The 15126-nt window shown below is 43.7% G+C and overlaps 1 protein-coding gene across 3 annotated transcripts in view; it reads left to right on the top strand.

Annotated features, from left to right (window-relative positions):
* Window positions 1-15126, top strand: part of cblb (Cbl proto-oncogene B, E3 ubiquitin protein ligase) — a 141131-nt gene that overhangs the window by 87939 nt on the left and 38066 nt on the right. For all 3 annotated transcript variants that reach the window (XR_004204288.1, XM_031798321.1, XM_031798322.1), the window contains exon 10: window positions 2716-2919. Coding sequence is in view for 2 of the 3 variants with exons in the window: in XM_031798321.1 (XP_031654181.1) it covers window positions 2716-2919 (204 nt within the window). In the remaining variant the exon portion in view is untranslated. The remainder of the gene's footprint in view (window positions 1-2715; window positions 2920-15126) is intronic.

Here is a 15126-nt window from a genome sequence, read left to right as displayed (position 1 = left end):
GAGGATTCTGGATTTCCTGCTTATTCCCGCCTGATTACGGAACCCTCCAGTGGTGTAAAAATTACTCAATTGTTATACTTAAGTAAAAGTAGAGATACCTTAATAGAAAATGACTCAAGTAAACGTGAAAGTCACGCAGTAAAATACTACTTGAGTAAAAGTCTAAAAGTATTTGGTTTTAAATATACTTAAGTATCAAAAGTAAATGTAATTGCTAAAATATACTAAATTATCAAAGTAATAGTAAAAGTACAAATAATTTCACATTCCTTATGCTAAGCAAATTAGACTGCTCTATTTTCATTTTTTTTCTTTAAATTTAAGGATAGCCAGGGGCACACTTCAACACTTTGACAATCATTTACAAACAAAGCATGTGTGTTTAGTGAGTCCGCCAGATCAGAGGCAGTAGTGATGACCAGGGATGTTCTGTTGATAAGTGTTTAAATTAGACCATTTTCCGTCCCCGCTTAAGCATTCGAAATGTAAGGATGACTTTTGGGTGTCAGAGAAAATGTATGGAGTAAAAAGTACACTATTTTCTTTAGGAATGTAGTGAAATAAAAGCTGTCAAAAATATAAATAGTAAAGTAAAGTACAGATTCCCCCCCCCAAAATACTTAAGTAGTCCTTTAATCTACGCATTGTGTCCGATTTCAAAAAGGCTTTACAGTGAAAGCACAACATATGATTATGTTAGGTCAGAGCCAAGTCAAAAAAATACACAGCCATTTTTCCAGCCAAAGATAGGAGTCACAAAAAGCAGAAATATAGATAAAATGAATCACTAACCTTTGATGATCTTCATCAGATGACACCCATAGGACATCATGTTACACAATACATGTATGTTTTGTTCAATAATATGCATATTTATATCCAAAAATCTCAGTTTACATTGGCGCGTTACGTTTAGTAATGTTTTGATTCCAAAACATCCCGTGATTTTATAGAAATACTCATAATAAACATTACTTAAAGTTTTATTCACAGAATTAAAGAAACTTCTCCTTTAATGCAACCGCTGTGTCAGATTTCAGAAAAACTTTACGGAAAAACATAATCTGAGTACAGCGCTCAGAGCCCAATCCAGCCAAAGAAATATCCGCCATGTTGGAGTCAACAGAAGTTAGAAATAGCAATATAAATATTCACTTAACTTTGATGATCTTCATCAGAATACATTCCCAGGAATCCCAGTTCGACAGTAAATGACTGATTTGTTCCATAAAGTCCATCATTTATGTCCAAATAGCCACTTGTTGTTAGCGTGTTCAGCCCAGTAATCCATCTTCGTGAGGTGTGAGCACTTCGTCCAGACAAAAACTCGAAAAGTTCCATTACAGGTCATAGAAACAAGTCAAATGATGTATGGAATCAATCTTTAGGATGTTTTTAACATAAATCATCAAAAAGGTTCCAACTGGAGAATTCCATTGTCTGTAGAAAAGCACTGGAACGAGAGCCAACTCTGTCGGGAGCGCGCGTCATGAGCCTGAGACACTCTGCCAGACCCATGACTCAAGCAGCTCCAATCCCCCTCCTTTATTGCAGAAGCCTGAAACAAGTTTCTAAAGACGGTTGACATCTAGTGGAAGCCTTAGGAAGTGCAACTTGACCCCATAGACACTGTGTATTTGGTAGGCCAAGCTTTGAAAAAATACAAACCTCAGATTTTCCACTTCCTGGTTGGATTTTTCTCAGGTTTTCGCCTGCCATTTGAGTTATGTTATACTCACAGACATCATTCAAACAGTTTTAGAGACTTCAGAGTGTTTTCTATCCAAATATACTAATAATAATATACACATGTTCGCATCTGGGACTGAGTAGGAGGCAGTTCACTCTGGGCACGCTATTCATCCAGAAGTGAAAATGCTACCCCCTATCCCAAAATGGTTAAAGTATTTTTACTTAAGTACTTTACACCACTGGAATCCTCCAACCAGAATTTTGGGAAAACCAGGGAATCTATACTGCCAGAAACAATGTGTTGCGTTGTCAGCCGATGCTGAATGTGTCTTTAGGGCTGCCTGCGTGAAATGTGTCCGTGGATGGACAGGCTCACAGGAGGCCAGTTTTTGAGGACAGGGGATTTTTCTGCAGTGTCAGTGAGCCTGAGCAGCCTCCCACTCTAATTAGGATTGGTTTCCAAAAATGCTTTGATGCCTTTCGCAAGTCCCCAACCAGATATATGTCTGCCACAATCAGGCTTTTGTTCTTGTAAATATCGCCTGCCTTTGATTCACTAAAGTTGAAACAGAGGGAAACCTCATCATGAAAGATGGAAGCCTTTTATTTATTTATTTATTTTTAGTGCTGATTGTTTTCCTCTGCCATGTGAAATCTGTATTCGGGGCACTGAGGCTTGTAGATTGTCAAAATGGCTTCCTTCTTAATGTGTGTGCATGTCTTCACTTTACAGTGCTCTTTTTAAGGGGGGAAAGGAAAGATGTCTTACCAAGGCCTACAGGTTCTTCTGAATGAAACCATGTGTCCCAGCTGTCTACAATTGCCTCTCTTGCTTTAGATCCCACAGCGTCCGTGCGTGTGTGTGTTGTATGCCTGAATGTGTATAGTTTCTGGGCATGTGCATGTGGGATTGCATTTATTTGAATGTTTGATTCATTTACTTACTTATGTATGTAGGCCTATATATTACAGTGCATCTTTTAGCTGCAAATGTACTAAAGCTTGATGTGTGTTTCTCGACAGGAGTCGGACGGACAAGGGTGCCCTTTCTGCCGGTGTGAGATCAAAGGCACAGAGCCTATCATCGTGGACCCATTTGACCCGCGCAACACAGGGGCTAAGTGCTTCTTCCTGGATGAATTTAGCTTGCCTATGCTGGACCTGGATGACCTGGACGAGGATAGAGAGGACTTTCTGGTAATGAACAGACTGGCCTCCATCCGGAAGGTACTTCACACTCTTCATTTACTATCACTTTTAGTCAATCATTATACTCCGTAATTGTGTGAATTCATTTATTTGTTTGAAAAATATAAAATACATATAGAGTTGCCTCAGCCATGTGAGTACAACAAAATACACACATAAAACATTATAGAGGATTTAAAAATCAAGGTAGCGCTTCATAATAATGCCACGTAAATAAAGCATTTATAATGGATTAGTAAATCGTTTCTTTATCATGTATTAATCATTACTCCCACATTGGTAAATGCTAGTAGCGTAGTTATTCACACATAAACAACCTTTAAAGTATTTATGAATGATTCATAAGATCATTAATAAGATGTTTTATATAGGTCTTTACATTATAAACCATTTACTAACTAATCATTAATCAAGTCTTTTTGTGTGGCCTCATCTAAAGTGTGGGATATTTTTAGTTTATAAATACTTGAAATCAAATCAAATTTTATTGGTCACACACACATGTTTATCAGATGTTTTTGCGGGTGTAGCGAAATGCTTGTTTTCAATGACCAGTGTAATTTCATACAAAAATATGGATATGCCATTGGTAGACATTCAAGCAGTAACTGATGCTCCTAAAGGTCCCTTTGAACATATCAATGGTTAAACAATAAGCATACAATACAGAGGATGTCTTTGTTTTTATTCCTAAACAGTCACACTGTTGTAATAGTGTGATTTGTAACTTCAGACACGCTTAATGCTGAGTAAAACAATGTTTTAGTCCAAAAATGCTAACATAAGTGTTTCTTGACTGTGACTTATCTACCAAAACCAAAGTGTGGATTGCAGTCACGCTTTAGATCAGTCTAATCTTGGTTAACCCAGAACTAAAATATTGCGTCATTTGGTCAGCTGTATGATTAAGTTCTGGGTCCATACGTGTTAGAATCCTGGAGTTCCAGTTGGCAAAGTCTCCACCCTCGCGAAAGGAAACTTGCAGCACCCTCTACCTTAATCGCATATCAGTAGTAATGAAGGAATAGAAATCCACTGGAGAAAACTGTCCAGCCTAGCCAGCTGTTGTGTGTAGGCTACATCTCTTTCTGCGTTTTATGATTAGTTCAATTAGTTATTTAACTAGGCAAGTCAGTTAAGAACAAATTCTTATTTACAATGACGGCCTACCCCAGCCACACCCTCCACTAAGCAAGACGACGCTGGGCAAATTGTGCGCCACCCATATGGAACTCCCAAACACCGCCAGTTGTGATACAGCCCGGGATCGAACCTGTGTCTGTAGTGACGCCTCTAGCACTGCAATGCAGTGTCTTAGACCGCTGCTCCACTCAGGATCCCACACAGGTTGCTGGCTCGGACTCAGGTCTCAGGTAGAAGTGGTCAGGACAGGGCCATAGTAAACGCCATTGTCGCAATCACTTCAGCTGGTTAGAGGGGGTGAGGCTCACACTGTTCTATATCGATCCCTCCCATAGTTACCATCTGTTGTCACCTTCGCCATAACCTCGAGAGAGGAAACACCAGAACAACAGCTTAGTTTAGGGCATTTCTGATTCAAGATATCCAGATGAACTATTCACTGTCTGACAATATTACGTCTACCAATATTCTTACTACTAATGTCTGAGACAAATGTCAAAGAAAATAACAATACACAGTTGAAACCATTTTTGAAACCAAATTTGCTTATATTCCCCTATCATCTTGGCGATCTCAATGCAGAGTTCTGGGAGTTAGATGGCTAATCCTTAGGGAGAAATCCTGACCATCCAGCAGACCCAATCTGGTGAGATTTGTACTGAAGCAAGACAAAAAAAATTACAAACACAACAACAACACAAAAACAAAACACAACAAAACAAACAAAACAAGAACAGCAATACAGTCATTGCCAAAAGTTTTGAGAATGACACAAATATTAATTTCCACAAAGTTTTCTGCTTCAGTGTCTTTAGATATTTTTGTCAGATGTTACTCTGGAATACTGAAGTATAATTACAAGCATTTCACACGTGTCAAAGGCTTTTATTGACTATTACATGAAGTTGATGCAAAGAGTCAATATTTGCAGTGTTGACCCTTCTTTTTCAAGACCTCTGCAATCCGCCCTGGCATGCTGTCAATTAACTTCTGGGCCACATCCTGACAGATGGCAGTCCATTCTTCCATAATTAATGCTTGGAGTTTGTCAGAATTTGTGGGTTTTTGTTTGTCCACCCGCCTCTTGAGGATTGACCACAAGTTCTCAATGGGATTAAGGTCTGGGGAGTTTCCTGGCCATGACCCAATATATCGATATTTTGTTCCCCGAGCAACTTAGTTATCACTTTTGCCTTATGGCAAGGTGCTCCATCATGCTGGAAAAGGCATTGTTCATCACCAAACTGTTCCTGGATGGTTGGGAGAAGTTGCTCTCGGAGGATGTGTTGGTACCATTCTTTATTCATGGCTGTGTTCTTAGACAAAATTGTGAGTGAGCCTGCTCCCTTGGCTGAGAAGCTACCCGACACATGAATGGTCTCAGGATGCTTTACTGTTGGCATGACACAGGACTGATGGTAGTGCTCAACTTGTCTTCTCTGGACAAGCTTTTTTTTGGATGCCTCAAACAATCGGAAAGGGGATTCATCAGAGAAAATGACTTTACCCCAGTCCTCAGCAGTCCAATCCCTGTACCTTTTGCAGAATATCAGTCTGTCCCTGATGTTTTTCCTAGAGAGAAGTGGCTTCTTTGCTCTCCTTCTTGACCCCAGGCCATCCTCCAAAAGTCTTCACCTCACTGTGCATGCAGATGCACTCACACCTGCCTGCTGCCATTCCTGAGCAAGCTCTGTACTGGTGGTGCCCCGATCTGCCCCCCCCCCCCGAGCTGAATCAACTTTAGGAGATAGTCCTGGCGTTTGCTGGACTTTCTTGTGTGAAGCCTTCTTCTGAAGCCTTCTTCACAACAATAGAACCACTCTCCTTGAAATTATTGATGATCCGATAAATAGTTGATTTAGGTGCAATCTTACTGGCAGCAATATCCTTGCCTGTGAAGCCCTTTTTGTGCAAAGCAATAATGACGGCACGTGTTTCCTTCCAGGTAACCATGGTTGACAGAGGAAGAACAATGATTACATGCACCACCCTCCTTTTGAAGCTCCCAATATGTTATTCGAACTCAATCAGCATGACAGAGTGATCTCCAGCCTTGTCCTCGTCAACACTCACACCTGTGTTAACGAGAGAATCACTGACATGATGTCAGCTGGTCCTTTTGTGGCAGGGCTGAAATGCAGTGGAAATGTTTTTTGGGGATTCAGTTCATTTGCATGGCAAAGATAGACTTTGCAATTAATTGCAAATCATCTGATCAGTCTTCATAACATTCTGGAGTATATGCAAATTGTCATCATACAAAGTGAGGCAGCAGACTGTGAAAATGAATATTTGTGTCATTCTCAAAACTTTTGGCCACGACTGTACACTTCTTCACATAAAACACACTATCCTTTACGTTATCCTTTTCTCTGTCTGTAAGGTTACCTGCTTTGGTCCACATGACATAGTCTCAGCACTGTCTGATAACAATCCACATACCCAACAATCTGATACATTCTGTGGTACAGAGACATTACTAACTATTTGTAAGAAATGTTTGACCCGGGGAAAACCTCAATCCATTTGGAGTAACTGTCAACCATTACCAACATATATGTGACCCGTTTCAGGAAACTATTCGTATGTTGCGGGTCACTTCTTCACAGGAGAGCAGTTTGAACGTAGCTTTTTTTTTACAAAACATTTTTGGGGGCAGAAATGCCTTCTCGAACATGTGAACTTCCATGTGTCTTAAAATACCTCTTGGCGCACCGATCCCTTTAGCGGGATCATTTTCGTCAACATCCGCTGAATTGCAGAGCGCCAAATTCTAATTAAATTACAAAAAATATAAAATTTTCATGAAATCACAAGTGCAATATACCAAAACACAGCTTAGCTTGTTGTTGATCCATCTGGCGTGTCAGATTTCAATAAAGCTTTACAGCGAAAGCAAACCAAGCGTTTATGTGAGCACAGCTCTCTCAGCAGACAAAACATTACAAACAGCTAGCAGCAAAGTAGATGGTCACGAAAGTCAGAAAAGCAATAAAATTAATCGCTTACCTTTGATGATCTTCATATGTTTGCACTCACAAGATTCCCAGTTACACAATACATTTTTGTTTTGTTCGATAGATTATTTTTATATCCAAAAACCTCCATTTGGTTGGTGCGTTTTGTTGAGTAATTCACAGGGGCGTGCAGGCCACGATGAGCAGATGAAAATTCCAAATAGTATCCGTAAAGTTTGTAGAAACATGTCAAACGTTTTTTATATTCAATCCTCAGGTTGTTTTTACAATAAATAATCGATAATATATCAACCGGACAGTAGCTTTTTCAATAGGAGAGAGAGAGAAAATGTCTGCTCCAAGCCCCTCTCCCTCGCAAAACTCTGGGGACACACAGCTATCCACAGACGCGATGTGATCATTCTCGCTCATTTTTCAGAATAAAAGCCTGAAACTATGTCTAAAGACTGTTCACACCATGTGGAAGCCATAGGGAAAAGAATCTGGTTGATATCCCTATAAATGGAGGGTAGGCATGCAATGGAACAGAGGTTTCAAAATAACAGCACTTCCTGGTTGGATTTTCCTCAGGTTTTCACCTGCAATATCAGTTCTGTTATACTCACAGACAATATTTTGACAGTTGTGGTAACTTTAGAGTGTTTTCTATCCTAATCTGCCAATTATATGCATATTCTAGCTTCTGGGCCTGAGAAATAGGCAGTTTCATTTGGGCACGTTTTTCATCCAAACATCAAAATACTGCCCCCTAGTCTCAAGAGATTAATAACCAACTTGTATGCCATCTTTAAATACAAATATAATTTTTAAATTACGAGCCTAGTTGGCAACCTTCCCGCTAGCCATGATTGGCTGAGATAATGAGTGGGCTGCAGGCGTGAGTGGGCTGGACATGCCGAAAGATGAGTTTGGATTGGTCTGCCATATTGCACGCTTCTGTCTATTTGAGCTGGTAGGTAATCCTGTCTAACGCAGATTTTTTTTATGTCTCGCTTAGAAAAACTGCGTAAGTGTTGCTCTCCACTTTCTGAGTTTTGAAATCAATGGAATTCGAGTATGATAGCTAAGGAAATGGAAAAAACACCTGTCTCCGGATTAAATTTTATTTTTCACCTTTATTTAACCAGGTAGGCTAGTTGAGAACAAGTTCTCATTTACAACTGCGACCTGGCCAAGATAAGACATAGCAGTGTGAACAGACAACAACACAGAGTTACACATGGAGTAAACAATAAACAAGTCAATAACACAGTAGAAAAAAAAGAAGAAAAAAAAGAGTCTATATACATTGTGTGCAAACGGCATGAGGAGGTAGGCGAATAATTACAATTTAGCAGATTAACACTGGGGTGATAAATGGTGAGATGGTCATGTGCAGGTAGAGATACTGGTGTGCAAAAGAGCAGAAAAGTAAATAAATAAAAACAGTATGGGGATGAGGTAGGTAAATTGGGTGGGCTATTTATCGATGGACTATGTACAGCTGCAGCGATCGGTTAGCTGCTCAGATAGCAGATGTTTAAAGTTGGTGAGGGAGGTAAGAGTCTCCAACTTCAACGATTTTTGCAATTCGTTCCAGTCACAGGCAGCAGAGAACTGGAAGGAAAGGCGGCCAAATGAGGTGTTGGCTTTAGGGATGATCAGTGAGATACACCTGCTGGAGCGCGTGCTACGGGTAGGTGCTGCCATCGTGACCAGTGAACTGAGATAAGGCGGAGCTTTACCTAGCATGGACTTGTAGATGACCTGGAGCCAGTGGGTCTGGCGACGAATATGTGGCGAGGGCCAGCCGACTAGAGCATACAGGTCACAGTGGTGGGTGGTATAAGGTGCTTTAGTAACTAAACGGATGACACTGTGATAAACTGCATCCAGTTTGCTGAGTAGAGTATTGGAAGCTATTTTGTAGATGACATCGCCGAAGTCGAGGATTGGTAGGATAGTCAGTTTTACTAGTGTAATTTTGGCGGCGTGAGTGAAGGAGGCTTTGTTGCGAAATAGAAAGCCGACTCTAGATTTGATTTCAGATAGATCTTTGTTTCACAACTACTTCAGGAGTTGAGACACGTTCTTCAGGAATGACATTTTACGAAAATAATTTGGTCAGAGAATCCACATACACACACCTGGGGTCCCATTCCCCTGATTAGAGGGACAGAAAGAAGTTGAAAAATAATGATACAAATAAAAATAGTAACACCAAGAATAAAATACACAAGAATGAAATGAAATTGTATTTGTCACATGCATTGTGTAGACTAAGCAACATGTGGGACTTCCCAACAATGCAGAGAGATAAAATAGAAAAAGGAATAAATGCACAACGAAGACTAGCCTATGTACACACCCATCCCAACGACAACTTGCCTATATACACACCCATCCCAACAACAACTTGCCTATGTACACACCCATCCCAACAACAACTTGCCTATGTACACACCCATCCCAACGACAAGTTGCCTATATACACACCCATCCCAACGACAACTTGCCTACGTACACACTCATCCCAACGACAACTTGCCTATATAGAGATCCAACCCAACAACAACTTGCCTATGTACACAGCCATTCCAACGACAACGTGCCTATATACACACCCATCCCAATGATAACTTGCCTATATACACACCAATCCCAATGACAACTTGCCTATATACACACCAATCCCAATGACAACTTGCCTATGTACACACCCAACCCAACAACAACTTGCCTATTTACACACCCATCCCAACAACAACTTGCCTATATACACACCCATCCCAACGACAACTTGCCTAAATACACACCCATTTCAACGACAAATTGCCTATTTACACACCCATCCCAACGACAACTTTCCTATATACACACCCATCCCAACAACAACTTGCCTATGTACACACCCATCCCAATGACAACTTGCCTATATACACACCCATCCCAACGACAACTTGCCTATGTACACTTCCAACGACAACTTGCCTATATACACACCCATCCCAACGACAACTTGCCTATGTACACACCCATCCCAACGACAACTTGCCTATATACACACCCATCCCAACAACAACTTGCCTATGTACACACTCATCCCAACGACAACTTGCCTATATACACACCCATTCCAATGACAACTTGCCTATATATACACTATGTAGAAACTTTTCAAGGTTCTGTTGGTTCCAGACTTGGTGCATCGGTACCCGCTTGCCCTGTGGTAGCAGAGAGAACAGTCTATGATTTGGGTGGCTGGGGTCTTTGACCATTTTTAGCACCTTTCTCTGACACTGATGAATGGAGCTGTATACAGGCAGTACCAGATCACTGCGCAGTGTGTGTGTGTGTCTATGTGTTGTATCACTAAGCGTGTGTATGTTGTGCGTGTGTCACGCCCTGACCATAGAGAGCCTTTGTTTTTCTATGGTATAGTAGGTTAGGGCGTGAATGGGGGGTTTTCTAGTTACAGATGTGACAGAATATCCCATCAAACCAGGACCTAGCAGCATGCCCAAAGAGGGAAGGATTTCTGGACATGGAAAGAAGTGATGGGGAGATGCGAAACCCTTCCTTGGCGACAGACGGAAGGAGATTATGGAGGACAGCGACGACGACAGGGTTCGCGGCTACAGAAAGCCCAAGGACAACCCCAAGTTTTTTTTTTTGGGGGGGGGGGGCATGGAGCTGGCGGCTGAGCAGAGGGAAGAGCCAGAGACTGTCAGGGAGGCAATGGCGTAGTTGGGAGAGAGTGAGATGAGAGAGATGTTGTGCAAGTGTGTTATGCTCAACATCTGACCAGAGGATCCAGTTAGCTGTCTGGTGCAACCTGTGCCGGTTCCACGCTTCTGGCCTCAAGTGCACCTCTCCAGTCCGGTACGTCATGTGTCTCCTCCTTGCACTCTCCCTGAAGTGCGTGTTCCCAGTCAGGTACGTCCTATGCCTGCTCCTCGCACTCTCCCTGAAGTGCGTTTCCTCAGTCTGGTACGTCCTATGCCTGCTCCTCGCACTCTCCTTGAAGTGCGTGTTCCCAGTCAGGTGCGTCCTGTGCCTGCTCCTCGCACTCTCCTTGAAGTGCGTGTTCCCAGTCAGGTGCGTCTTGTGCCTGCTCCTCGCACTCTCCCTGAAATGTGTTTCCCCAGTCTGGAACGTCCTATGCCTGCTCCTCGCACTCTCCTTGAAATGCGTGTTCCCAGTCAGGTACGTCCTGTGCCTGCTCCTCGCACTCTCCCTGAAGTGCGTGTTCCCAGTCAGATGCGTCCTGTGCTTGCTCCTCGCACTCTCCCTGAAGTGTGTGTCCCCAGTCTGGTACGTCCTGTGCCTGCTCCTCGCACTCTCCTTGAAGTGCGTGTTCCCAGTCTGGTATGTCCTGTGCCTGCTCCTCGCACTCTCCTTGAAGTGCGTGTTCCCAGTCAGGTACGTCCTGTGCCTGCTCCTCGCACTCTCCCTGAAGTGTGTTTCCCCAGTCTGTTACGTCCCGTGCCTGCTCCTCGCACTCTCCCTCAAGTGCGTGTTCCCAGTCAGGTGCATCCTGTGCCTGCTCATCGCACTCTCCCTGAAGTGCGTGTTCCCAGTCAGGTACGTCCTGTGCCTGCTTCTCGCACTCTCCCTGAAGTGTGTTTCCCCAGTCTGGTACGTCCTGTGCCTGCTCCTCACACTCTCCCTCAAGTGCGTGTTCCCAGTCAGGTGCATCCTGTGCCTGCTCCTCGCACTCTCCCTGAAGTGCGTGTTCCCAGTCAGGTATGTCCTGTGCCTGCTCCTCGCATTCTCCCTGAAGTGCGTGTTCCCAGTCAGGTATGTCCTGTGCCTGCTCCTTGCACTCGACCTGAGGTGCGTGTCACCAGTCCGGTGCGAACTGTGCCGGCCCCACGCATCAGGCCTCCAGTGCGCCTCCCCATTCCAGAGCTTCAGGCGACAGTCCCCAGTCCAGAGCTTCCGGCAATGGTCCCCAGTCCAGAGCTTCCAGTGACGGTCCCCAGTCAAGAGCTTCCGGTGACAGTTCACAGTCTAGAGCTTCCGGTGACGAGTCCCAGTCCAGAGTTTCCGGCGACGGTTCACAGTCCAGAGCTTCCAGCGACATTTCACAGTCCGGGTCCTCCAACGACGTTCCACAGTCCGGAACCTCCTGAGACGGTCCACAGCCCAGAACCTCCTGAGACGGTCCACGGTCCGGAACCTCCTGAGATGGTCCACGAGCCGGAACCTCCTGAGACGGTCCACGAGCCGGAACCTCCTGAGACGGTCCACAGCCCAGAACCTCCTGAGACGGTCCACGGTCCGGAACCTCCTGAAACGGTCCACGGTCCGGAACCTCCAGCGACGGTCAACAGTCCGGAACTTCCAGTTCCATTCCAGCTCCATGGCCGGAGCCGGGATGAGCGGGTTCTTCGGCCCGCACCAGAGCCGCACCCGATGCTGGCGGATCCGCGGGATGAGCAGGTTCTTCATCCCGCACAAGAGCCGCCCCCGATGCTGGCGGATCCGCGGGATGAGCGGGTTCTTCGTCCCGCACCAGAGCCGCCCCCGATGCTGGCGGATCCACAAGCTGAGTGGGGGCTACGACCTGCACCAGAGCCGCCACCGATACTAATCACCCCCAAACCCTCCCCATTTGTTTCAGGTTTTGCGGCCGGAGTCCGCACCTTTGGGGGAGGCACTGTCACACCATGACCATAGAGAGCCTTTGTTTTTCTATGGTATAGTAGGTCAGGGCGTGACTGGGGGGTTTTGTAGTTATTATTTTCTATGTTGGTGTTTGGTATGATTCCCAATTAGAGGCAGCTGGCTATCGTTATCTGTAATCGGGGATCATATTTAAGAAGCATTTTTTCCACCTTTGTTTTATGGGATATGGTTTTGAGTTAGTGCACGTAGCACCTCTGTTGTCACAGTTCGTTGTTTGTTTCGTTCTTTCTTTTTTGTTTTGTGCGTTTTAAAATAAATATAATGTAGACACCATAACGCGCTGCAGTTTGGTCTGATAATTATTCCAGCGAACGTGACAGCATGTGTGTGGGTTTTGTGTGAGAGTGTCTGTGTAGTGTGTGTGAGTGTGTATATACAGTGCCTTTTCCCAATTTTTAAAATGTACTAAATCTCCAGAAATGTTCAAGTCCAGGCTCTGTCCTGGCCACTCAAGGACATTCAGACACATTCAGGACACTCCTGTCACGCCCTGATCTGTTTCACCTGTTCCTGTGATTGTCTTTACCCCCTCCAGGTGTCGCTTATTTTCCCCAGTGTACTTATCCCTGTGTTTCCTGTCTCTCTGTGCCAGTTCGTCTTGTATGTTTGTCATGTCAACCAGCATGTTTTTCCCCTAATCCTTTCGCTATTCTCTTATTTATAGTCTTCCCGGTTTTGACCCCTGCCTGACTATGGACTACTTTCCCACCTGCCTGATCATCCTGCCTGCCCTGACCTTGATTCTGCCTGCCCTTCGGTACCTTTTGGACTCTGAACTGGTTTTGACCCTTTTTCCTGTCCACGTTCATTCTCTTGCCTTACCCTATTGGATTAATAAATATTGTAAGACTCCAACCATCTGCCTACTTTGTCTGCATCTGTCATGATAACTCCTGCATTGTCTTGGCTGTGTGCTTAGGGTCGTTGTCCTTTTGGAAGGTGATCCTTCGCCCCCAGTCTGAGGTCCTGAGCGCTCTGGAGCAGGTTTTCATCAAGGATTTCGCTGTACTTTGTTCCGTTCATCTTTGCCTCAATGCTGACTAGTCTTTCAGTACCTGCCGCTGAAAAACATCCCCACAGCATTATGCTGCCACCACCACCATGCTTCACCATAGGGATGGTGCCAGGTTTCCTCCAGACGTGATGCTTGGAATTCAGGCCAAAGTGTTTAATATTGGTTTCATCGGACCAGAGAATCTTATTTCTCATGGTCTGAGAGTGTTTTGGTGCCTTTTGACAAACTCCAAGTGGGCTGTCATGTCAATACTTATTTTCATAAAAATAAATTCATTAAAAATCCTTCAATGTGATTTTCTGGATTTGTTTTCTTCTCATTTTGTCTGTCACAGTTGAAGTGTACCTATGATGAAAATTACAGACCTCTCTCATCTTTTTAAGTGGGAGAACGTGCACAATTGGTGGCTGACTAAATACTTTTTTTGCCCCACTGTATAGGCGTACAGGAGGCTAAGTTCAACTACCAGAGTCAGTTGGAGTGCCAGTATGCACTGCCTTCATAGGCCTGCAGTAGCTAAGCCTAATAATAGCCATACCACACCAAACCTTCACAAAGGTCGCTTAACTTTTAAGCACAGCAGGGCCGCCGGCAAACGTGTGGCGTGCCGGCATTTGCCCCACCACAATTGACTTGGTTTAATAAAAAATATTGACACAAAAGCGTTGGAAAGAGGGACAAAGTAATGGTGTTTAGATTTTTATGTTTTCATCCTTTCCAGGATTTTTTTTTTTAACCATTAGAACAATTCTGATCCCATCACAGCCTGTATAAAAGTTTTTTACAGGTGATTTATTCCTATGGCATACTTGGAGTTTTACTTGGATAGGTTAGGTTACCAGATAAGGAGAAACTCTGGTCCCCAGGAAAAACATGTCCCCCCACCACTCTGGTACTTGTTGTGCCACCTCTGAAATTACCAGACAATGTTAGAAATTAAAAAACATTCTATTTGTATGGTTTACTATCTCAGCATTTTGACTTACTGTTATGAATCCCTTTTGGCCTGACAGTCTAGAGGGGATGGTAATGAGACCCGTAACAACTCAGGCAAATTATAATAGTGACAAAGTAAAAGTGTGAACGAAATAACCAGGACAACTGAAATCTACCGTCAAACTCAAGGTTTATTTGAAAACACACGGTAATGGGGGGAGCAGGAAAAGGGGCTGAGCTGGACCCAAGGAAAGAAACAATAAGTATTCAAAAACACCCCTAAGCTAGACTAGCCTATTTCAACAACAGCTAACTAACTAACCAAAATACAGTGGGTGGTCCGCCCAGTTCTAACTAGTGTATTTAACAAAGTTTACCTACGGGTAGTGTATACCCATGGGCGACTTGTCTTGGTTTCCCCTTTTCCCACCAGCAATCAAACACAAACACCATAACCAAAAACAATACTCACAGGTGCGCACA

The sequence above is a fragment of the Oncorhynchus kisutch genome, linkage group LG19 (genome assembly GCF_002021735.2).
Source record: "Oncorhynchus kisutch isolate 150728-3 linkage group LG19, Okis_V2, whole genome shotgun sequence".
Lineage (NCBI taxonomy): Eukaryota > Metazoa > Chordata > Actinopteri > Salmoniformes > Salmonidae > Oncorhynchus > Oncorhynchus kisutch.
Note: the sequence above shows the minus strand (reverse complement) of the source record. Positions and strands in the feature narration are given on the sequence as shown.